This window comes from Boeremia exigua, assembly GCF_020726555.1.
Source record: "Boeremia exigua strain MPI-SDFR-AT-0100 chromosome Unknown C7974scaffold_7, whole genome shotgun sequence".
Classification (NCBI taxonomy): domain Eukaryota; kingdom Fungi; phylum Ascomycota; class Dothideomycetes; order Pleosporales; family Didymellaceae; genus Boeremia; species Boeremia exigua.
The window spans coordinates 1122847-1144524 of NW_025763524.1; the positions used below are offsets into that span (position 1 = coordinate 1122847).

General features: G+C 48.2%; 7 protein-coding genes across 7 annotated transcripts; 3 read left to right on the forward strand and 4 right to left on the reverse strand.

Moving 5' to 3' along the window:
* Nucleotides 1-35: 35 nt before the first annotated feature.
* C7974DRAFT_377029 (uncharacterized protein) lies at nucleotides 36-2246 on the reverse strand (the record flags this gene model as incomplete). Its single annotated transcript, XM_046140325.1, has 7 exons — nucleotides 36-62; nucleotides 114-185; nucleotides 464-800; nucleotides 1051-1109; nucleotides 1260-1435; nucleotides 1623-1739; nucleotides 2054-2246. 7 exons carry the CDS (start codon nucleotides 2244-2246, stop codon nucleotides 36-38), a joined length of 981 nt encoding a protein of 326 aa, XP_045996309.1.
* Nucleotides 2247-10152: 7906 nt separating this feature from the next.
* Nucleotides 10153-11178, forward strand: C7974DRAFT_425173 (uncharacterized protein; the record flags this gene model as incomplete). The annotated part of the gene is made up of 1 exon (XM_046144463.1): nucleotides 10153-11178. The coding sequence occupies one exon, from the start codon at nucleotides 10153-10155 to the stop codon at nucleotides 11176-11178; it is 1026 nt and encodes a 341-aa protein (XP_045996310.1).
* Nucleotides 11179-11345: 167 nt separating this feature from the next.
* On the reverse strand, nucleotides 11346-12198 carry C7974DRAFT_434587 (uncharacterized protein; the record flags this gene model as incomplete). Its single annotated transcript, XM_046144999.1, has 2 exons — nucleotides 11346-11527; nucleotides 11577-12198. 2 exons carry the CDS (start codon nucleotides 12196-12198, stop codon nucleotides 11346-11348), a joined length of 804 nt encoding a protein of 267 aa, XP_045996311.1.
* A 1375-nt stretch (nucleotides 12199-13573) lies between these two features.
* Nucleotides 13574-15303, reverse strand: C7974DRAFT_202520 (uncharacterized protein). Its single transcript, XM_046136805.1, has 3 exons — nucleotides 14112-15303; nucleotides 13723-13992; nucleotides 13574-13670 (listed from the first exon to the last, which is right to left on the reverse strand). Exons 1-2 carry the CDS (start codon nucleotides 15060-15062, stop codon nucleotides 13780-13782), a joined length of 1164 nt encoding a protein of 387 aa, XP_045996312.1. The 5' UTR covers nucleotides 15063-15303; the 3' UTR covers nucleotides 13574-13670; nucleotides 13723-13779.
* Nucleotides 15304-15411: 108 nt separating this feature from the next.
* C7974DRAFT_360773 (putative monooxygenase) lies at nucleotides 15412-17157 on the forward strand. The gene is made up of 2 exons (XM_046139700.1): nucleotides 15412-16329; nucleotides 16384-17157. Exons 1-2 carry the CDS (start codon nucleotides 15686-15688, stop codon nucleotides 17069-17071), a joined length of 1332 nt encoding a protein of 443 aa, XP_045996313.1. The 5' UTR covers nucleotides 15412-15685; the 3' UTR covers nucleotides 17072-17157.
* Nucleotides 17158-17524: 367 nt separating this feature from the next.
* C7974DRAFT_396230 (uncharacterized protein) lies at nucleotides 17525-20302 on the forward strand. The gene is made up of 2 exons (XM_046142055.1): nucleotides 17525-18078; nucleotides 18127-20302. The coding sequence occupies exons 1-2, from the start codon at nucleotides 17686-17688 to the stop codon at nucleotides 19843-19845; spliced, it is 2112 nt and encodes a 703-aa protein (XP_045996314.1). The 5' UTR covers nucleotides 17525-17685; the 3' UTR covers nucleotides 19846-20302.
* Nucleotides 20303-20392: 90 nt separating this feature from the next.
* On the reverse strand, nucleotides 20393-21407 carry C7974DRAFT_455732 (uncharacterized protein; the record flags this gene model as incomplete). The annotated part of the gene is made up of 2 exons (XM_046145981.1): nucleotides 20393-20796; nucleotides 20855-21407. The coding sequence occupies 2 exons, from the start codon at nucleotides 21405-21407 to the stop codon at nucleotides 20393-20395; spliced, it is 957 nt and encodes a 318-aa protein (XP_045996315.1).
* Nucleotides 21408-21678: the final 271 nt, after the last annotated feature.

Genomic DNA, 21678 nt, shown 5'->3' on the forward strand with positions numbered 1-21678 from the left:
GTTGTTCTGCCCACGAAAACTATCTTGAGGGTCCTTTATGTGTGCTTGCCTTTGCTCCTTGTCTATATCTTACAGGAGTTCAATGCATGGCTGAGTGTTCTCACGAGACTTACTGCTTGCTGCTCTTTTCTGCGCACGAAATCCGTTTCCCAGCTTCGCATGTGTGCTTGTGTTCTGCTCCTCCTCTGAATCACTCAGAAAGCAGGGGAATGTCTGGGTGTCTCTTCTCACAAAATGTACTTCTTGCTCCGTCCTTCTGCGCCCGAAAACGACCAATTGCCTTCTTATGTGTGGTTGGGTTCTGCTTCTCGTCCAACAAATCCGGGTGCATGATCGACGTGTTGGTGTGTTCTCTCGAATCTTACTCCTCTCTGCTCTCTTTTGCACTTGAAATCGTCACGGGATCGTGTTATGGGTCAGCATGGTCGAGCTAGGTCTGGGTGGGTGTTTCCACGAAACTTACTTCTCGCTGCGTTCTTCTGCGCACAAAAACCGCCTTTGAGATGCCTATGTGGTTTCGCGCATGTGCTTGTGTTCTCCTTCTCCCCCTAATTAAGGAAATCTCGGTTGGATGGCTGTGTATTCTCTCATGAAATCTACCCCTCGCTGCTCTCTTCTGCGCCCGAAAGGTGTCATGGAAGTTCCGATGTGCGCTGTCGTTCTGCCCCTCTTCCTCACTTCTCTTGACTTGCGGCAGAGTAGGTATATGTTCTCTCATGGCGCTTTCTCTGTATGCTTTCTGCATCTCCATCGAAACAAACAGTCTTTGTGGCCATGTCTCTCCTCTCCTGGTACTCGCGCTGTGTATACTTTCTGCTTCTCTTTCAAGTAACGCACAAGTCGTGACATGTCTGAGTGTGTGGTCTCTCACAAACTTACTATATGCATACTTCCTGCTTCTCCCTCAAACCAACAACACGATCAACTGATTGTTGAAATTGCAAAAAGTGATCACGTATTGATGCAGCGCGTTGATCGGTAATCACGATGATTGGGCATACATGTCTCTCCCTTCACTACACTTGCTATGGATATGCTTTCTGCTCCTACTTCAACCCATCCAAATACTCAACAATGTTGGGTGTCTTCTCTCTGTCCTTCAAATTTACCTGCAAGCATTTCATGAGTAGTCTGTCTACAAAGCCCCACCGCTGATCCTGCAATCAAGATAGTTGAGCGCCATGACCTGAAATCCTGAATGAGATGACTTATGTTTGCGCTTGCGTCCTCTCTCCGTCTCTTAAAACAAAACCACTTACACCATAAGCATCTTCCCGAAATCTGTCTGCTGTCGATTCTTGGTATTGAAAATTGTATGGACAAGAGCGCATGGCTCGAAACCTGGGAGAAAGCTTGGGATGTTTGCATGTCTTCTCTCTGTCCACCATAGGGACTGTTTCCGCGATCTGCCTACTTCTGAACCCGGTGTTGAAATCTGAAGAAGATGTGATTCATGGACTGAAGACATCGAGGGCACATGGGATGTTTGCGTGTGTGTCCTCTCCCCGTCCCTTAAAGAAGAAACAAGCTGGATTATGAGCAGTTCGTTCCCGACATCTGCCTGCTTCTACTTAATGGTGTCGAAGTCTACACACATCAAAATCTTCAAATTCAAAGCTTACAGACTCCTGGAAATGACTGGGTGCGTGTCCTCGCTCCGTGCCTCAAAGCTGAATCCAGACTGCCTGATGACCAGTTTACTTGAAATCTTCGGTTTCTGATACTGCGTGTTGTAATCCCTGTTCACACAAATCATGGTCTACAGATTAAAAATGAAAGATCAAGTGGGAATGTGTGGGTGTTCGCCTGCTTGCCTATGAAATTACCAAGAAGGCTGCGTATGAGCGGTCGGTCTCTGGAATTTGGCCGGGCCTGATTCGCGATGTTGCGAGTCACATACATCAAAATCTTTGATTCAAGAATTCACCTCATAGGATTATGTCTGGGTGTGTGTCTGCCTCTCCTTTTCACCTCTCAGAGCCGAAGAAAAGAAATGATGGGTGTTGTGTTCTCAGGACTGAGCTACTTCTGATTTGCTGGTCTGAAAACTTACCGCTGAAAGCTGATGAATCGAAAGCACGAGTAGCATTGGCGATGTTTGGGTGTGTCCGTTCCTCTGTCTCGTAAATCAGAATGAGTTTGACGAGTGAGCACTCTGTTTCTGGGGTCTTGCCACTTCTGAATCGCGGTATCAGGATCCATACACACTGAACTCTATGGATCAAAAGCTTGAGCCACCTTACCATGTCTGGGTATGCGTCTGCCTGTCTTTCTGTTCCTGGAAGATGGACTAGGCAAAATCATGGGTAATCTGGTCCCGAAATCTCAACACTCTAAACCGAGATCCAGCAATCCATACGGCTCACAATCCATGGATTGAAAGATCAGAGGCTTTTGCCTATGTCAGGGTGTCTACTTTCCTGTTTCTTAATCGGTATGAATTGGAACTTATGATTGCTCTGTTTGTGGAGTCTCATTACCTTCGACCCTTCGATCCATAAATACACCAGAACTATGGATTGAGAATAGAGAGATGACCTGGGCATGTCAGTGTGTGACCACCCTCCTGTTTCTGAATAGATATGAACTGTAACTCATGGTTGCTTTTTTTGCGGAGTCTCATCACTCTAACCCAGGATTCCGAAATGTATGAAAGCTACAGATCATAGATTAAGATCGAGAAGATACCTGACTATGTATGAGTGTGTTCGCCTATCTGTACCCAACAACCAAAGACGCCATGTCTTAGGCGCTCGGGTTCTGAAACTTTCCATTTCCATCCTTTGGATCTGCAAGTAAATCCGAATGCTGGATCGAAAATGGAACGCCACCTATCCATGTCTGGGTGTGTGTCAGCCTATCAGTCCGCCTCTCTGTCACCAAAAGTGGAACGTTGCATGCTCATGGGTGCTCTGTTCCCAAAGTCTAATCACTTCTGACCCTTGGATTTGCAAGTCAATGATTCTAAGCTGTGAATCGAAAATGTCACGTCGCTCACTTATGTGTGGAGGTGCGTCTGCCTCTCTACCCCTGGAAAGCCCCTGGAAACAGAACGAGACGAAATCGATGGGCGCTCTGCTCCTTGAACTTTATTACTTCTGACCCTTGGCTCCGCAGGTCATAGATCTTCAAGCTATAGATTGAAATGCAAAGTCTAGCAATGCATGTTCGGGTGTGTCGCTTCTCAAAGCACCTGCGCATGTTTCCTGGCTTTCTGCTCCACCTCTGAATACGCAACCAGTTCGATCTATGCTTGGGTACGTCTCTGCTCTCACAGCACTTATGCATGTTTCTTTACTGCCCTCTCCATCTCTAAAGCACGGTATCTCAAATACACGTCTGAGTTTTTGCCCTCTCTACTCTGTCTCTGGAAAACAGGACTTCCTTCCAACATAGGCGCTCTGTGGAATATCATTACATCTGGCCCTTGATTTTGAAAACGTGACAATCGCTCGACATGGGGTTGACTTGTCGGGCCGCCCTTTGATATCTGGGGTGAATATCCCCTGTTAAAGCTTTCTCACGAGTCTGCTTCTTAATTTTCCTCCAAATCAACAAACTCCATGAAGAATGCCTTGATATTCGTTCGACTCTCTCTGCTTTTAAGAATCAAGGAATCTTTAATCATATGCGCCTTCTTCCTGAAATTGCATTACTGCACCTTCTGTGCATTGAAATCGACAGCATCCAAGGGCATGAATCGAAAACGGGATCCTCCTCGCAATTTCTCGGGCTTTGCTGCTTCTCCCATATTCTGCTTGTGGATATTTGCTTTCTGCTTCCCCTCCGAATTGGGTATACTATTGGCCTATGACTGAGCGCGTCTGCTGCTCTCTGCCCTCAAACATTGAACAAATAACTTCTTGAGCGACCTGATCCGTCAAAGCCTTTACTCCTGGTTTGCGACTTCGTAATTCAAAGAACTCTAATACGATGAAATGTGTGCGTCTGCCTCTCTTCTCTCCGTTTCTTGAAATTAGGATCAGAAAGACTTGATCCACGGGCCTTCTGTATCTTACCACTTCCAGAGTCTGGCTTTACAATTAAATTAAGTAGAGAGACACTGCATGTGCGTCTGCCCCTCCTCTCTGCCACTCAAAGTAACGAGGGTAGTGTGAATGACCAGAAATCCTCCTACTTCCAATCCTCGGGTTGATGATGTTAGTGTCTGCCTCTCGTCTCTCCCTGATCGGAGTAAAGAATATTGACCCAGCGGTGCTCTGTCGCTCGAATTGCTTCTGACCTTCGATCAGATCCGCAATTAAAGTTGACCATGTGCAGATATATGTGTGTCCCTGCCTCTCCTCTGTCTCTCAAGAAGCAAATGAATGAACTAGATATTCGAGCGCTGTGTTGCCGGAACTGCTTCTCACCTTCGAATTTGCAATTGTAACGTAATTCGTACGACAAGATGTGTCCGCCTACCTTTCTTCCCGACCACTCAAGAACAAAGAAGGTATGGTGTACGGTCACTCGTTCCCCGAAATCCTTTTACTTCTGATCTTTGGTTTCGCATCTAGAGCAATATCTCTCAGGTGCCCTATCCGCGTCCGCCTTTTTCCTCCGCTCCTTGAAACGAGGGAATTGGAATCGATGTGGGTGTTCTGTTCCTACCGATCTGTTACCTTTTTCCCTTGGTCTTGCCTCAAAAAGATGGCAAAACTGGCGAATGTGTGCGTCTGCCTATACTCCCAGCCCCTTGAGAGTAAGAAGACTCTCTTCCTGAATCCTGTCAATTTTAACTTCCTGTCAATTTTGACTTTTGCTCCATAACTCGTAAACATCATACATCGTGAATCAGAACGACGAAGAACCTTGTCCATGTTTGGTGGTTGTCTGCTCTTCTCTATTCATTGGAACCAAGAAAGTTCGATGAGTGGCCATGGGCGCTCTGTCTTCGAAATCTCGATACTTCTCACTCTGGGTCTCGCAATTAAAACAATTCCGCATACGTGCGATGGTGGAAGATGTGCGTGCGCTGCTCCTCTTTACCCTCCAAAAACCAGCAATGAAAGTCGAAATGGGCGGTTAGTTCCCCAGTCCTGTCACTTTTAACTCAGCTCTGCCTCAGATAATGAAACCATGATGCGGTGTGTGCGTCCACATCTACCCTCTGAGCACCAAAAGCACTGAGACCCCGTTACATGGGCGCTCTGTTCCTTAAATTTTCTTCTTTCTGACCCTTACTTCCATGGTTAAGATAACTTCGTGTCGATATATTGTGTGCTTCTGGCACTTCTTTGTACACACTGAGCCTGCTGATGTTAGAGCACATGAGCGCACCGGCTACGAAAGCCAAAACCTTATTATCTCGCCACATGAAATCTTGAGAAGGGAATGGCATGTGTGTGCGCGCCTCTGTGGCAGAAAATTAACGTTTCTCAGCTCAATAGTGTCCTGGTGCTGAGAATACACGTCCTTTCTGTTTCCGAACCTCGAGTATGACCATTACATGTGCGCCTCTTCTCTTCTGTGTGTCCAAAACCTGGACAGAACTCTATTTGTGTGTTTGTGCCTGCTTTCTCTCCACGACAATAGGTCCGTTTCTGGGTGATAACTTGCACTCTGATGTAGAGCTTGCATGTACCTTGTGTGTCCGTTTCCGCTTCACTTCTCCACCAAAACGACTATTATGAACAGTGTGACTCTTCAGACTGGCATCTTATTCTTCTTGCTCAAAGCCGACGAAGATTCAGACATGTGTGTTTGTGTCTGCTATCCCTCTCTACCACCATGATATGATCAAATGCGCTCCATGACAGGCTGTCTGATAAAACCTACCACGCTTTTCTCACATGCTCTTTGGTGTCAAAACATATGCTTCGAGACATCATATCTGCGCTGCCTCTCCGCTCAAGTATGGATGAGTCCCAGTCGTGAGAAGCTGGCTTCGGAGAGTTATTACTATTTGCGTACATCTCCGAAAGCTGCATGCAACAAATCTATGCATATTTGCGCCTTCCCCTTTGCTTAAATGTCGACACGGTGTGCAGCCAGCCTTGGAAACTTATCATAATTCCCCCACTTCTCCGAAATGGACACAATGGACCCGGATGTGTGTGTCCGCCTCTCTCCCTTTCCATCAGTCTGTTCGAAGCTCACATCTGATTTATGGACGAAAAGCATCGGAAATCAAAGAAATATGATGTCCTTGGAACGCCTGCACAGTGAATGAGGGCTATCGATGTCTGTGTTTGGCCTCCCTCTCTGATGTCGAGAAGATCTTGAACAGACAGATGGCTGGTTGTGTGCGCTATCGCCTTTCCTTCACGTCCCCATCGGCTGGCACTGATGCATATGTATGTCGGTGCCTCTCTGTTCAGCAAAATTCCTTACGACTTCTCGTCATGATCTCCTGTTCTTGAAAATACTCATAACGCAGTCGACGAGCAACACTTCCGCTCTTAAAAGGTTATAACTTCCTCCTCTATCTTCAAGTACGGAGGATCTCAAGCCATATTTGTGTCTGCCTCTGCGCGTTCTACTAGAGTCTATCACAATCCCTTTCTTGACCAGTCTACTTCTGAACGCTCTTTCACCCTCCGAAAAAGCAATGCCCTTGACGAATGTCTGCCCGCTCTGCAGCTCTGCCGAAAGCGGCCCAGAACTCACACATGAGCAGTCCTTCCGATTTTAGCAGCTTGTTACTTCTCCATATATCTCAAAACGCACGCACGTCTGAGTTTGCCTTCTTCGTGTACTGAAGAGCCATGGCAATTATAGTATGAGCTTTTATTCTGCTTCTGACGGCTAAGCACCCCCTCCATTTTCCCTTGAAACAAGATGCAGTCCGTAACATGAGCGTTTGCTTTCTTCCTACAAGAAAACGTCGGCACTGCGTAGTCGACACACTATCCGTCCATGATTTCCTCCCCTGTTTTCTAAAGGTCAGTATTCCAGACGCATGTCTGAGGTGACCTTCTTTGTTCACTGGACCCATTCATCGTAACAGCTTATGACCAGTTCATTCTGCAACACTTTCTTATAACTACTGCTTCATCTGCCGCAATTCGCGAGAACACTAGCACATGTCTGTCTCCGACCTCGATCTCCCTCATCAAAGCCATTCAGTTCTCAATCTTAAAATCTAATGTTTTTCTTCTGCTCTTGTTGCTTTACCTCAAAAGATATCCCACTCAAACAACGCCGACGATGTCGCATGTCTTCATCTGCCTTAACACCAAAGGCAGTTGATATATGAGCAGTTCCTACGCCTCAAAAACTCCGCAAGATTCCCTGGCCCCTCTTTGCCGAGCAGACAGCTTCAGCCTCTTGTTTCTGGAGGTTGTGTCTCTCTCACTCTAAATCTGGTCCAATCCAACGGCTGCTCAGCTTATGAGCGGCATGCTTCAAAGATTGCCGTCCTTTCCATCTATTTTTTTCGAAATGGATCGCCTTAAACTTTCTTCCCCGTCCCTCTTTATCTGGCTATCAAACACTGAAAATTAGTCGACTTGCTTCTAAGAAGTTCATACGTCCTTCTCAGTCTTCTCGAAAGTCAAATCATCTTCTCCTATGTCAGGGTCTGTGCCTGCCCCTCCCTAGCGAGTCACGATACGAACATAGCTGGACGATGATCAGTCCATTCTCAAGCCCTGTTGTACAACTGCCTTTCAAATCTTCGCAACGCAGGCGGCATGTGCGCGTCTATCTCTCTCTTCTGTGTCAAGTAAATCACTAGACGCATTTCTCGAATATTTGGATCTGCGTCTGCCATTTGCTCCGTTTGTCCAAACACTGGAGTTGCATTTAAAATGAGCAGCCTCCTATTGAGACTCCTCACCTTCGCCTTTCTTCTCCGAAATTTCGCCGATCTATCTCCCATGTGCGTGTCTACCACTCTTTCTCATTTCCCAAATTGCTCTACAGATCAGAGTATGAGCGCTTCTCTTTAAAAGATCGTCACCTTTTTCTTCGTCACTAAAAGCAAATACTCGCATGCATAGGTATGCGTGTGTTTGGCTCTCCCTGCTATCCTCGAGAAACTGAGATCTCCTATGACATGAGTATACTGGGCTGGCAGTGCTCCACTTCCCTCTTGCATCTCGAAATTTGCATCATGATGTTTGAATGTGTCCTACTGCCTCTCTTGGTCTATTGTTTCATGCGTGAATGAATCCAGATGTTTCCTCAAATCCAGACGCCCTCAAATCCATGTCGTTTGCCTCATGATCCTTGTTCTGGAATGCTGGTTGCGAATGGATCAACAGTAACTGCCGATTCTGTTACCTTTGTGTATTGCATCGCAGGCGACAAGTACATTTCGACTAGCTCCTCTGCTCCTGGCAGCTCACGCGATGTCTGTATTTCTTCGAGCAAAGGTCACAACAATAGATCCGCGGCCGCTCCTGTCCGCATTTCCGTAGAGTCCTCACGAACCTGTACCACTTTTGTTCATACGAGTTTCCCGAACAGCTCTGCACTGGGGTCTTTAGCATACTACAAGCTAACATTGTGACTTTCGGCGCCCTCCTCTTGCATTGTGAAATCAGAACCGAACATGCACAGGTTGCAGTCTAATTATGAACAATATCATCTCGCCACATATGTCCAGGACTCCCATTGATTGTCAAAGTCAGTTTGATAATGGCTATAACATTATATTTATTCCGTTTGATTTATCATGCAAAGCTATACTGAGACTTGATGGCAATGGAGAGGGTCTTTTGCTCTGCTGGCTGCTTGCAGGGTGGTCTTGATTTCAAGGGATTTCTTCTTCTGGAACTGCAGGTTGATGAACTCATGTATGCAGTAGTCAACAATTTGTGCGAGAATTACAGCGCATTCTCACCAGATCTAGGCCTAAGGTACTTGCACCACGGACTATCATTCGTTCATCAAATCTAACCACTACAGTATTTCTGACATTTATAGTACTACAGTTCAAGATGTTGTATCCTCCAGCCCCATAACTATGAGGACGTGCGTGTCTCCCGGAGCCTACCGTAGCTTTCTGATTGATCGATCACTCCCCTCACCAGATGTGCACCTGCAGCTGCCGTTGTCAAAACATGTAATTGCTGTGTTGATTTATGGATGTCCTTGTAACCAAGAAACTACAAGTTATTAGCACGCCCCCAAGCCTTGCCATGTCATAATTAAGGGTCATAGTCATGTATGCTATGTCTAGGCACTGTGCAGCGCGATCCGATAGCCGTTGTGAAGAAGAGGAACTACTGAATTTGAGGATGGTTCACAAGAAACAACTCACTGATCGTCATCGGGGTGTCTTGCTTAAGCCCCACTGTCGTTGTAGAGTTGGCGTCCTCAATAATTGGTTGTGTTGGGCCAGGAGATCCTCACCGGCCGGTCAATGCATCCTCATCGACGCATCTTGACAGGATTGTGGAGAAGGCGAGAATTCTACACTGACTACTGGGCCGCTCTTCTTGATTTTAGTCTTGAGTCTAAGTAGTTTGTATCGGCTTGGTGGAAATCGGACGTCTGGGACCTCGTAGTCCGCACAGCGGAGTATGGAAAGCCGTTCTGCAGCCATCAGTTAGTACCGGCAAGATATGACTAGTTTCCCAGATAACCATGAGTCTCCAAAGTACTAAGACAGATAGGACTGCTTCACTGTATGATAGCAAATTCGTGGTGATGTTCCGGTAGTACAGCCAATGGCAGACGGCCTACGTCCCGTGTATAAAGGGTTTGCATGAACCGTGAATTGCATAAACGGGGTCCAAGGATTTTTTCGTTTTAACAGAACCCTCGCTTGATTAGCCGCTCCAGCTGTACCCGCAGATACGGATGTAACCCTGACTTCTCTGTAGTGGAACACGTCTTGCTTGTACAATTTAGGTTGTTAATCAAAAGCTATATCAAGGCGGATTAAGAAGCATTCGTGAAATGTACTCATCTTGAATGCAAATCTGCGCCCAAGGTGTGGTGTTTTCTGGTTGCGTGGCAGCGTGCGATTCAGACCGTAAAATTCGATTTGGTTCGCATTGTTGGGAACCAAGATTCACACAAGATGCGCGAAAAGGATATAATGCCCTCTCCCCGTCTTGCATTGTTTAGTATCAACTGTCTCGGCTTTTCTCGGATCGAAAAGAAGTCTGGGCTCTCGCTTCACTCCAATTACATCTGCTCCCCGACCACCATAAAACCCACCACATCCCAATGCCTCCTTCAAATCAACATCCCACAATGTTTTCAACCACAGCTGAAGAGATGGCAACTACATCCATTACTAGCGCAACACAGCCTCTCTTGGAGTGCGCAGAATTCCAAGGCTTCGAAGAAGACTTCAACGATCACGGCGACAATTGGGCGAATAATGAGGATCCACTACCTGTTCAGCCAATAACGGAAATCGAGGAGATTCACACAAGCTTTACAGTAGTGGACAGTATGGATCAAAAGTCCGGATATACGCACTACTTACTGGAGAGTAATCAGGGCATGTTGTTCCATGGTCATGAGCCCACCCACGAGTGGGCTCTCATTCTAGCCAAGGGGATCCAAGACGGCGGAAAAGCTTTCGTTGAGCTCTCCGAGCGCAGCTTCGTATATGTTGACCGGTTATACCCTATGTATGACCAGTCCATGACCAGGTTCTCTGGTGATACCCAAGCCCTAACGGTATTCACGAAGGAGCAGCCGATCTTGTCGCAAAAAACATACAATACTCCGCACTATGCTCGTTGCACCTTCCAGGAAGTCAAGCGATGTGAGCGAATTCTGAGGAGCCCTCACCGGAATCTAGCAAAATACCTCGGAGCTGTCACCAAGCGAATCGAGGGGGAGGACCGAGTGGTGCGTATTGCGTACCGTCGTTACACCATGGACCTCCACGAGTTCGTGATAATGAAGCGGCTACTGAGATCACGTCATGTCCCCTTTATTCTGCGAAGCCTTAAGCGGGCGATCCACCATCTTCATCGGCTGGGGCTTGTGCACTGCGATGTCCGACCACCCAACATCTTTGTCAGCTTCGACAAGCACAAGAAAGGGTCACTTTATCTGACAGAGGTCGTGCTTGGAGACTTTGATGCAAGCCTTGAGATCGGCGAGAAAGTGGCACTGAAGCGGGCGAACGGAGACTGGTGGCCACAAGACGTGGGATGGGGAGATAAGGCGAATGCCTCGATTGATGAGCACAGCCTTCGCAAGTTGAAGACCTGGCTGAACGTGGACGGGTTGGGAAAATCACCCTGGGCAGAGGAATGGTAGGGAATGCTGACTGACATACATCTCAGATTCATTGAAGAGCTTAGAGTCGGTCTCTAGACAGCGTGTTTTCGGAAAAGTTGTGCAGTGTTGATCTTGGTCTGTTTTCCCAACGCCTGTTCGCTACAAGTCAATCCAATATATCTTCCCAAGAATGCAATGTTCTTCAACTATTTCGACGTGTCTTTTGTTGCTCGCACAACCCACAGGGGATCGAGGTGACCTATATGCCCCGTAGCGGCGGAAGAAGAGGTTGGGGTTCCGTGGTCGTCAGTGATCCTTACGCCTTCCTCGGTTCTGGCGCAAAGATCCACGATCTCGACTTTGTCCCATCCAGAGAAGTGCAGGTAGTCTTCGAGTGAGGTCAGCGCATGGAAAGGCAGAGCTTAGTAGCAGCTTACCTCCAACAAACTCCAGTCGCGACTGTTCATTCAACATCATCCATCTCCTTACGACTTTATTGGGGAAGCATCGATTGCTGATTGCGAGATGGATCGTTCCACCCTCATTAGTCGCGTCCAGCAGGTTCCTGCATACCTCTAACGGATGATTTAAGTAGTCAATGCTTACAACACACGTGACTAAATCGAATTTCAATTTCTCCCCAGCCCATCCAGCTCTTGGGTCGTGCGGCTGTTTGTTAAGATCGATTACTCTCCATCTCTTTTCTCCTTGGAATAGCCCGTTCAGAGACATCTCCTCTGCGTTCAGCCCGACGCCAAACACTTCCACATCGCCCCTCTGCACTGCACTCTTCGCGGACGTGGGAAAGAAACTTTTCCAGCTTGTACAAACGTCTAGTATCTTGCCTTTGGACGGCAACACAGTGTCATAATATGCAGTAAGCCTCTCAAGAGCAGGGTCATCGATATGCGTCACAAGACGTGGCTGTCTGTAAAAGATTCCGTCGTCATTCTCGTCCTGGCGCTGGAAATCGCAGGCATCGTACGGCCATTTGTCGTATCGTGGCTTGTAAGGTGTTGATGGGAACGGTGTTGAAGCGGGTGTCTGAACAGAGCTCATGCTGGCTTCGGCAAAGAAGTTGCGTGGGAACTCACGGAAAATCGAGGAGTAGTTGCGGGATTGAAGTGCCCGCGTGCTTGCTGATCGCAGCATGGACAGTGTGCTGAACATTGATTTATCCCAGAAATCGTCTTCCTTTGATGTTATGAAGCTAGGCACGCCGCGTTCAGGGCCGCCTTCGGCTACATGATGATGTCATGACGAAACGCGATCTCACGTGCAGTTCGTTGTGCGTGTAACATAAGCCGCAATCTCCGTTATTTTTGGATTCTGAAATTCGTTGAGCAGAAAAGATTGACCAAAGTCTAAATGACGGCATCAGATGATGAGAGCCTCGCTTGCATAGAATAAGGGCTCGCTACGTACCCTTTTGCAGCGGAACTGCGTTCCGGGGATCGGAATCAGTCCCGCGGTATGATCGTACAAAGTAGATCGAGTGGCCTGAAAATGAATCAGTCTCAACATAATGACGGGAATACTCAAAATCACCAAAATTAGATGCACAGGCCTCAAAGCAAGAGCAAAGGTTGAGTGAACCCTACGATTTTCGATGTTCAACTTCGCTCTGACAATTTTTTTAGGTGCTCGAGGCACTTCAAACATTTGCAGAGCACGTCAATACAAATGAGCTGGCAGTCATGCAATATCTGGTCGGCGTACCAATTGAACATAGTAACGAGAGTGACATATACCTCTCTGAAGAGTGATTTGGCCCTTTGAGTCTGGCTGGTCTTTACTAACGATGACAGGTTCATGTCACAAGCTGCGTATGATGTACATGAACATGCGCAGCAAATGAAAGTTCTTGAAAGCCTGCTCAATGATAGTAGGATCGTGTCAGAGCCACCCGTAGTCTGCACTGGCTCTATCGCTATCAAAAAGACTTCCGGCCCTCCAATACCCTTGGCTTCAGACCCTGCCATATTGCTCATTGAAATGGGTTATCAGCCCGGAACCTTGTCGAACGCGGTGCTCGGTTGGAAAGACATGGCGGAGGGGGCTGTCCAGAGCGTACCCGGCGTCAACGTGTTTACAGTGATGGAGGACCCAAGGACGAGCAGCATCAGGACAGTTGAAGTATTAGATTCATGGGACAGTCTTAGCATATTGGTCAACACTGATGCTGCAAAGCAGAATATTGAGCACAACGGTAAAGATAGATCCGGAAAGAAGAGCGCTATCAGATTGAAAGCGATCGCGGGGTTTATTGGGCGCTCGTAGCATGTTATAGAAACACTGCCCAAATTTACAGCGTCTCCTTAATCATGAGCAGCTTCTGTAGTGGGGATCCACATCTCAAGTCGGACACTGAACGTACCACGGTGCCCATTGCGACAGTGGCCTATGATTGTTTTGTAATACCCCCCACGATAATTCCAGAAGTCGCCCAGATTCTCGCGAACCACGCGCTGCACACCCATCTTTGTAGGGTCGTGTCGTGACCAGTAAAACCACCCAATCTGGCGCCGATCCTACATTGCAAATTAGTGGTACGTTATAAGACTTGGAGCGAATGAGACGCACTCTGAAGAATCCTCCGTTACACGTTCATCCATGATGTTAGGGAACCGAAAGAGACTCTCAGCGTGAGGTTGGAACGTTCAACCAAGCCAGCCCCTGCTGTACGTCCCTCCCGTCCCCACTACAGCAGCTCAACCTTCGCGGACAGCTAGGTCCCGAGTACATACGCGGCCCAGCTTGTTGCATGACCTGAGTCCAATGAATTTGGTGAGCAACACGATGATGTGTTGGTAAAAGGGAGCCCACAATGAGCCAACCACGAGTTACTATCGTCTTTGCGAACTTTCAGCAACTCTGTTCATACAGCAAGACTGAAACGAAAGAGATTAAGGAATGAGAATGGCAACAGTGCTGGAAACATTACACTGGGCACGCGCGCAGCTATGGCTTACCTTGTTCCACGACAATTCGTGCCTGCTGAACACATCTCCCAATTCAGCCCCGTATGATTCCGCCGCTGCATCAACCATGTTGCCGAACAGGACGTCCCTATTATCGCTCTTGTTATAACTTTCAGCTTCAGCATGCAGAATTCGCAGCATTCCTTTCAGCCACAAGCCTCGGATATCGTCGACCCGAATATGCTGATCGCACCATTGGTGAAGCGTGGAATAATCCCAGGTATCATTTGGTGAATTCCATCTGAACACACTGCGCAAAGTATCATAAATGATAGAACGGCTGCATTTTGCCTCCGCAAGGGCGAATCGCACTGTCTCGAGCGTCGGTGGCTTACCGAGTCGACGGTTGTTGTTGAAAAGCTCTACGGCTTCAAGGTTGTTTTCAAGGAACGCCTGTCGTCTCCCTTCCATGGCAAGTCGAGATGTCTCTTGATCCCGCCAATCGATTGTCATACTGGTGATCCAAAGTAGGAATCGGAGATATTCAACCCTTTCCGGTGTCCATGGCCCGGCAAGAAGTTTCTTCGGCAGTCGGCAGTGCACAAAAGCGAGCCGTGGTAAATGACTTCGTGAGAACACCATGCACGTCGCATCTTTGAAATTTGGCGGCCATTGTGCGTCGAAACAGCCCTCATCCGATCTGAGACCGCACAGACATCCACTGCTGGCATACGTTTTCGTGATCCAACTCTTAAGGAATGACCAGGTCATCCACCTGCTGGCAAAGATAGCGGACTGTGCTGCCGAGCGTACAGCATGGTTCTCGCATCGATCTGTCAAGAAATAATCGCACGTGTTGTGGTAAACGTATTCGCTCGATAGTCGTGCACCCAATACATCGGATGCTTGGACCAGAGCGAGATTGAAATCGCAAGCCGCGAAAATGGGCTGCAATAATTCCACCGGAAGACGCTCAATAGCTGCTGTTGCTGCTGTTGTCATGTTGAGGTCGCTGAGACTGCAAGTATGGTGATGTCAACACGGCGAGGTCAGTGTCAGTACCGTGATAGCCGGCCAAACACTGGCAGGCTTTTGAGGAGTAGTTTGTGTTGAGTCGAAAAAGGTAAGTTCGATTGTGCAGTAATTCTTTGGAAGAATGAAACTCGATCAAGGCATTGCCCCTCTCGTGCGAAGTGATGCCACGCCATGCTCGTGTGAACGCCTGACACGCGGTGTGTTGTGAGCGGCTGAGCTGGTAACATGACCTCGGTCGGAGCTACCCCGCTCGTCTCCCCACACGCGGATGTGGACCGCTTCGACTAGCGTCTGGCAGCCTCGACCAGCCAGCCGACGTTTTTGTCTCGTGTCTTGATTTCTGTGTGATTTTTCGCCGATATAGATAATGATGACCCACTCACCAAGTCATTATTGTACGGAGATGTGTACCATCCGAAGAAACCCCGGAATTGCAGCAATCAATCACAGTCCCGGTTCGATCCGGGACTATATCAGCGCATTGCTGCCAGCACATCTATCAGCAGCCTTCACCGACTGAAGTGACTACATTTCATCCCGAAGAGCTCATCGACCTGCGTTGTACAGACGTCCAACTCACAGCCGCACATATGGAAATCATCGTTGTGGGTGCCGGCCTTGCAGGGCTCTCTGCGGCCCTTGCCCTGACCCACTCTTCCACCAAACACCACGTAGTGCTTCTCGAGGCTGCTCCTGCCCTTGCAGAGATCGGTGCTGGAGTTCAACTCGCTCCAAACGCCACCTGGCAGTTCAAAGCTTGGGGCCTTCACCCTCAGCTTCTTGCAGCCTCAGCACTGCCTGAAGCGTGGAACTTGCGCCGTGGCTCTGATGGAGAGATCTTGAACCGAGTGCCGATGGCCAAATTTGACGAATGGTACGGCGCGCCCTATGTCGTTGTGCACCGCGCAGATCTACATCGAATATTGCATGAAGCAGCCGTAGAAAGAGGCGTGGAAGTACGTCTGAACAGCCGCGTGGAAGAGTATGGGGTAGAAGAAGGGTGGGTGAAGCTGACGAACGGTGAGAAAGTCCAGGGAGATCTAGTTGTGGCCTGCGATGGTGTCAACAGCGTTGCTCGAACGCAGCTACTCAAAAGCACAAGAAGTACAATTCATCAAGTGAACGAGCTGGAAACAACAGGATGGTCAGCATATAGGCTGATGGCAGATGTAAAAGAGTTGGAGAAGGATGCGCTGACGAAGGAAATTGTAGGCGAACATTCTGCCAACTGTTGGTACGTGACTTGGATTCATGGGAGACTTTGACTTGTAGAACTAACAATTTTCAGGGCAGATGCCAACAGATCCGTGATGTCCTACATGATCCGTGATTCTGGAAAGCTCAACCTCGTTCTATCTCATCCCGATGACACGGACACCAGTACTTGGAGTCGTGAACAATACTCCTCTGAGATTCAGCGGTATTACCATGATCTGGACCCACGTGTACTTCGCCTTGTCGCCCTCAGCACTGGTCCTATAACTAACTGGCCTGTCCATCAAGTCGCTAAGCTTCCTACGTGGATGTCAAAAAGCGGCAGATTTGTGCTTATCGGGGATGCAGCCCATGCCATGGCCTTCTACCTTTCGATGGGTGTCTCACTTGCGATTGAGGATGCCGCGGCGCTCGCTACAGCTTTGGATTTACACACCTCAGGACAAGGCAATGTGTCTTTGAAGAAAGCGATGCAGTTGTTCCAGGGCGTCCGAAAACCGAGAGCTGAGAGGATCAGAGATGCGAGTTTGCACGCAGGCGAAATGCTGCACCTTCCTCTGGGGTCGCAAAGGGATCTGCGTGATGAATCTGCAATGAACGATACTGCAGTCTCGGAAGCGCAGACAGGCGACTTGTTGTTGGATTGGATCAGCTACGGTATAGCAGATAAGATGATCAGGCAAGACTGCTATGGATACGACGTTGTTTCAGAGCTACGTCGTCAATTTCATGAAGACGAACTCTTGCCCGCGCAGAGCTAACTCCATATTTTGTACAATTAGCGCAAAATCACTTTATCAAACCCATTAACCTTAAATCAGTCGGAAAAGTCTGAAGATGCAACGAGGGGTACGATTGCAGGAGACTTGACGAGTCTCGTGTGAGGTGCGAGCGGCGCTCGGTCAGTACCTGTGTCTTGCCAAGATCGCACCCTGGTGTACCATCCTTTCATTTGTTTCTACATTCGACCTCTCAGGCGATTCTTTACGCAGGACATTGCCGCACTAGCACAGAAGTACATTCTCCTGGCCAGTTCACTCTCGCAATCTGGCGACCTGGACAGCGTTCAGAGAGCTGATGTCAGCGCTAGCGCATATCCAAACAGCCACCTTGACAGACCGCATAAAGCACCTACCTGGGTTTAGCGTCCTTCGGTCCGACTGCTGTGTGCCATATTGCATGGTGCGAAGTGATACAAGGCTGAATACCGCAACGGCTGATGTGACGCGAGGCTGAGCAAGATGACATTCACACACATAAGAGGTTCGAGCACCGCGCCGCTACCTAATGTGAGACCTCGAGTCTGCTTCAAAAGGGACACTTTCCAACCCTGATCCAGCGATCTCGTGACAGTCCATATGTTGCTCACGCAGCTATGTCTAGAAACCAACAAGACCCCTACTGGATCGACACTGATGAGCGAGAACATCAGGAACAAGGCTTACTCTACCGAGAATTCGAAATGCAACGCGAACCATCTCCACTCAACACGCCAGTGACGGCACAGCGTACCAGGCCCGACGATGCACCAACCACATCTTCGTTGCAGGGAGAAAAGTCCTCGAGGACGATACCAGGCTGGCCGTCGTCGCCAAAGCCCATCAACACACCGATATACGTTCAAGTCCTCAACGCCATCTTCGATATAATCTTACTCGCTGGTTCAACTGCCTTTTTCGCATTTGCCATCGTCGTCGGTGTACACGACCAAGTTCCCACAGCAGATTATCCACGCCTGACTACGACACTGATCGGCGCTACAAAATATGTACTGTCACTTCGACGAAGATTCAAGACTGAAGCTGACTCCAGTTAGGGTCCAACCGTTTTCCCTATCCTGTTCGCTTCAATCGTCGGCCGCGCAGCACACGCAGTCCTTCTCTGGCGACTTGAGAAGGGCGGGCGAATCGGCACATTGGACACACTCGCTAGTAGTACTTCACTTACTAGCACTGTGACCTCACAACTCCAGCTTCGCTCATTTAGTACACTAAGTGTAGCATTACTGGCTGTGTGGATGTTCTCACCGATTGGAGGCCAAGCCTCGGTCAGAATGATGACCATCGGGTCGAAAGATACGAAAATAGATGATTCCGCGTGGTATATGGTCAACCATGGTTACCTTGGTTCATACTCCTCAGGAGAGACGGATCTCCAAGGCAATGCGATGGCGGGTGTGGTATTCGTAGCAGCCCTCATGGGTTCACCAGCGACGAAGTCCTCCCCGCTTGATGTATGGGGCAACGTCAAGGTGCCGAGAATTGAAGGCTATGAACAGGCCGTAGCGATGGACCATGATGGCTGGTATGAAACCAAAGACGGCGATAGCGACGCATACTCATCTCTTGTTGGGATACCAATCCTCGGCATGAACCAATCGAATTTCATCGACTACAGCATGCGGATCCACTCGCCATATTTCGGCCTAGATTGTTCTATCAATACTACAGTATCGGAAATGGACTCCATTCTCGTCAAAACACTTCCTGGGTTGTCCTCAAATGCAACTAGCCCCGGCTCTATGCTTTTTTGGGACATTCCAGAGTTTTCGATTCTTGCAAATATGAGTCGGGAAAGTTGGAGGGATAGAGCATCGCCAGAGACAATATCTCCGCTGAAGATCAAGTACGTCCCACTGTATCGCAGTAATTTCACTCTTACCTGCGATGTGACACAGTCATATGTCGAGACTGAGATCCGATGCCCGACTCATTCGACCTGCGCAGCAAAACGAGTACGACGATCGAGATTGAATCAATTTCCAGCCGCTTGGACGTTGCTGGATATCTCTTCGCGGACACCAAAACATCTGTTCCAGGGTATACTGAAGCCATTTGCCGGCGGAAAGCTCCGCTATCCACAACTGTTCGACCGTTACCTTGCAGATCCGAATCTAATCAACTCGAACTACGCCAACGTATCTCAAACAACAGAGGAGAAATATACTATCCGACTTGGCCAAATGCTCAATGCTTACTTCTCTTGCTTGAATGGATTCTTCGCCATCACTGCAGGTATTAACAACGACACCGCTTACTTCTGGGACAACAATCAAACCTTTGAGCTCCCACCTAACGTAAACGGCTCATGGCAGAATCTTTACCACTCAACAGTCTCAAACAACATGCTGAACGACATGTTTGAGACGAAATCATGGACAAGTGCAGTAACGAAGACCGAGCGGAAAGAGGTCATCATAGCTCATCGCATTTGGATCATTGCTCTATGTCTCGCTTCCATCATACTCATCGTTTCGAGCTTGATAGCCCCGTTCATTCGTAGCTTTCTCGCCACAGGAGTGGACGTGGCGATGAATATCTCGTCACTTGCCACTAGGAATAATCCTCACATGTCACTACCACAAACGGGAACTTTTTTGGATGCTTCCGATCGTGCTGGATTACTTTTTAACCATCAAGTACGCTTCGGTGACGCCAATAGTTCAGAGGACGTCGGCAGTCTTGTAATAGGCTCATTTGACCGCGCAGGAGATTCAGGCATTGCGAGAGTGCGCAAGAGGCGTCTGTACAATTGAAACGCTATCTAAGCGTGCGTACCATCCGCAGAGTTTTAGCCAAGCGCTATATGCAGATCGTGCTATAGCTACATGACTTTGTCACTGGCAAGATACGATTCTTGTTTGATCTAGACTCAAGTAGCAATCAAGGACTTAATTATAACCATGTCGAGAATTGGAGCGACGTCTTGCAAACTCGGGCCTTTGCCTCCAGACTGAGAATATATCTGAAGTTGTTCTACCATGGGATTGAACTGAGCCTAAATGAAACGACGAGGTAAGGCTATGGGCTGAAGTCGAAAGGCAGAGCACGAGCCGAGCTCTGATCGTGAGAGAGGCGTGGAAGTTAAAACTGCCGATTTTTCGTGCAGATGTCGATTGGTTTCGAGAAGAATAACTTGTTGCTCACGTCCGATTGGCTTAACGAGCACTCTTAGTTTTTTTACCAATAGTTTTCCATTGCTTCTTTAGCCCGTTTTGTTTATACAGACGGGTTTGCGTGCCCCAATACAATAACTGACAACTTACAAGCAAATAAGTACCAGAACAGATCACAGTGCCGCTGCTAGCGTTTCATCCTACACTCTCGTGTCGTAGCTCCAGCGCCTCGCTGGACGCAGTCAATACAAAGACCACCCCCAGCCTTTATCAAATCTAACTTATAGCCGCGCGATCCTCTATAATTTGGTTCTGAGTGCCATCGATAACTGCACGACGCCTGTTGGGTATTCTGAGGGAGGACTGGATCACGCAGGTTGTCTATTCTGCCCATGATCTGTGTCAGTGACATCTTATGCAGTTCCCGTGGCTGCAGTGCTTCCGATTGTAGTAGTTCCACATAAGCGTGACTGCGTGTTTCGGACCATGCACATGAACACTGTGTGCTATTCATGCAACTGATAATAGCTCCCTCAAAGAGCACATGTGCTACCTTAGAAATTAATAGGGCTCGCCGCTCTTCCAGTAGACCTAAGTCTAAGTGTCAGTGTCATATCACTTATAGATTCTGATATATGTGGAAACGTACAGCAGATCCTTAGCAAGACAGTGAGGTCTAGTCCAATTTCCTGTTCCGCAAGTGGAAGATACGAGCCCTGATGGCAGAAAATCATTTTTAGAGTAATTTGACCAAAGGCTCTAGAATTGTTGAGTAGGTACGAAGAAGCCATAAGCTGTGCGAGCTCAATTAGCTCTTTTGACTCTGCCTGGTTCAACCAAAGCGTGCTAGCATGATGCACCACGTTTCTGCAGTTAAACTTGTCTGCTTCGATCGCGGCGTGTAATAACAGGTCAGCATTAATATTCTCAGGAACACTACGAAAGTGTATTATGTTGCAAATGATTTCCATAGCGTCTGCGTTGTCTTCCGGCATGGGCACCTCTCTGATACAACTGCTCGAGTCACCTAGCTTTTGACCCTCGCGGAAGTGTGGGCCAAACATGCTACGGAAGACCTTAGAGGCATTTGCGAGCGACAAAGACGATACGCGGAGTCGTTTTTCTTTGGGACCAACTATCAGAATAACGTCGCTGTTATCTGCGATGTCTACGGTTGATGTTGACGACCGCTCGTTGCACATTGCTGCTGTGTAGGGTTAGAGGGCTTCGCTTCGAGGAGATGATCGAGAGGTTGATCCAAGTGATCCAACACTACAGGGCGCGTAAGGACCTGGCTGTCAGCATCCAGTGGGTACATACACGTTAGTGATTGTATGATGACGATTGCTGGTTGAAAGGAGGGGCCGCAAGCTAAGGAATATGTTCTGTCCCCATCAATCTCGCAGGGAAGTTTGTGCCAATCCAGTCGCAATGGAAGTTTGATGTTCACAGGGTACGTCAAGAAAGTAGCAC

Excerpts from the sequence above, each read along its gene's own strand:
- C7974DRAFT_396230 (XM_046142055.1), top strand. The coding sequence starts at position 17,686 with ATGTCTAGAAACCAACAAGACCCCTACTGGATCGACACTGATGAGCGA. Across the intron at positions 18,079-18,126 it reads TGATCGGCGCTACAAAATAT|GGTCCAACCGTTTTCCCTAT; the intron begins GTACTGTCACTT and ends GACTCCAGTTAG.
- C7974DRAFT_202520 (XM_046136805.1), bottom strand. The coding sequence starts at position 15,062 with ATGACAACAGCAGCAACAGCAGCTATTGAGCGTCTTCCGGTGGAATTA. Across the intron at positions 13,993-14,111 it reads ACGAATTGTCGTGGAACAAG|ACGATAGTAACTCGTGGTTG; the intron begins GTAAGCCATAGC and ends AAGTTCGCAAAG.
- C7974DRAFT_360773 (XM_046139700.1), top strand. The coding sequence starts at position 15,686 with ATGGAAATCATCGTTGTGGGTGCCGGCCTTGCAGGGCTCTCTGCGGCC. Across the intron at positions 16,330-16,383 it reads GAACATTCTGCCAACTGTTG|GGCAGATGCCAACAGATCCG; the intron begins GTACGTGACTTG and ends AACAATTTTCAG.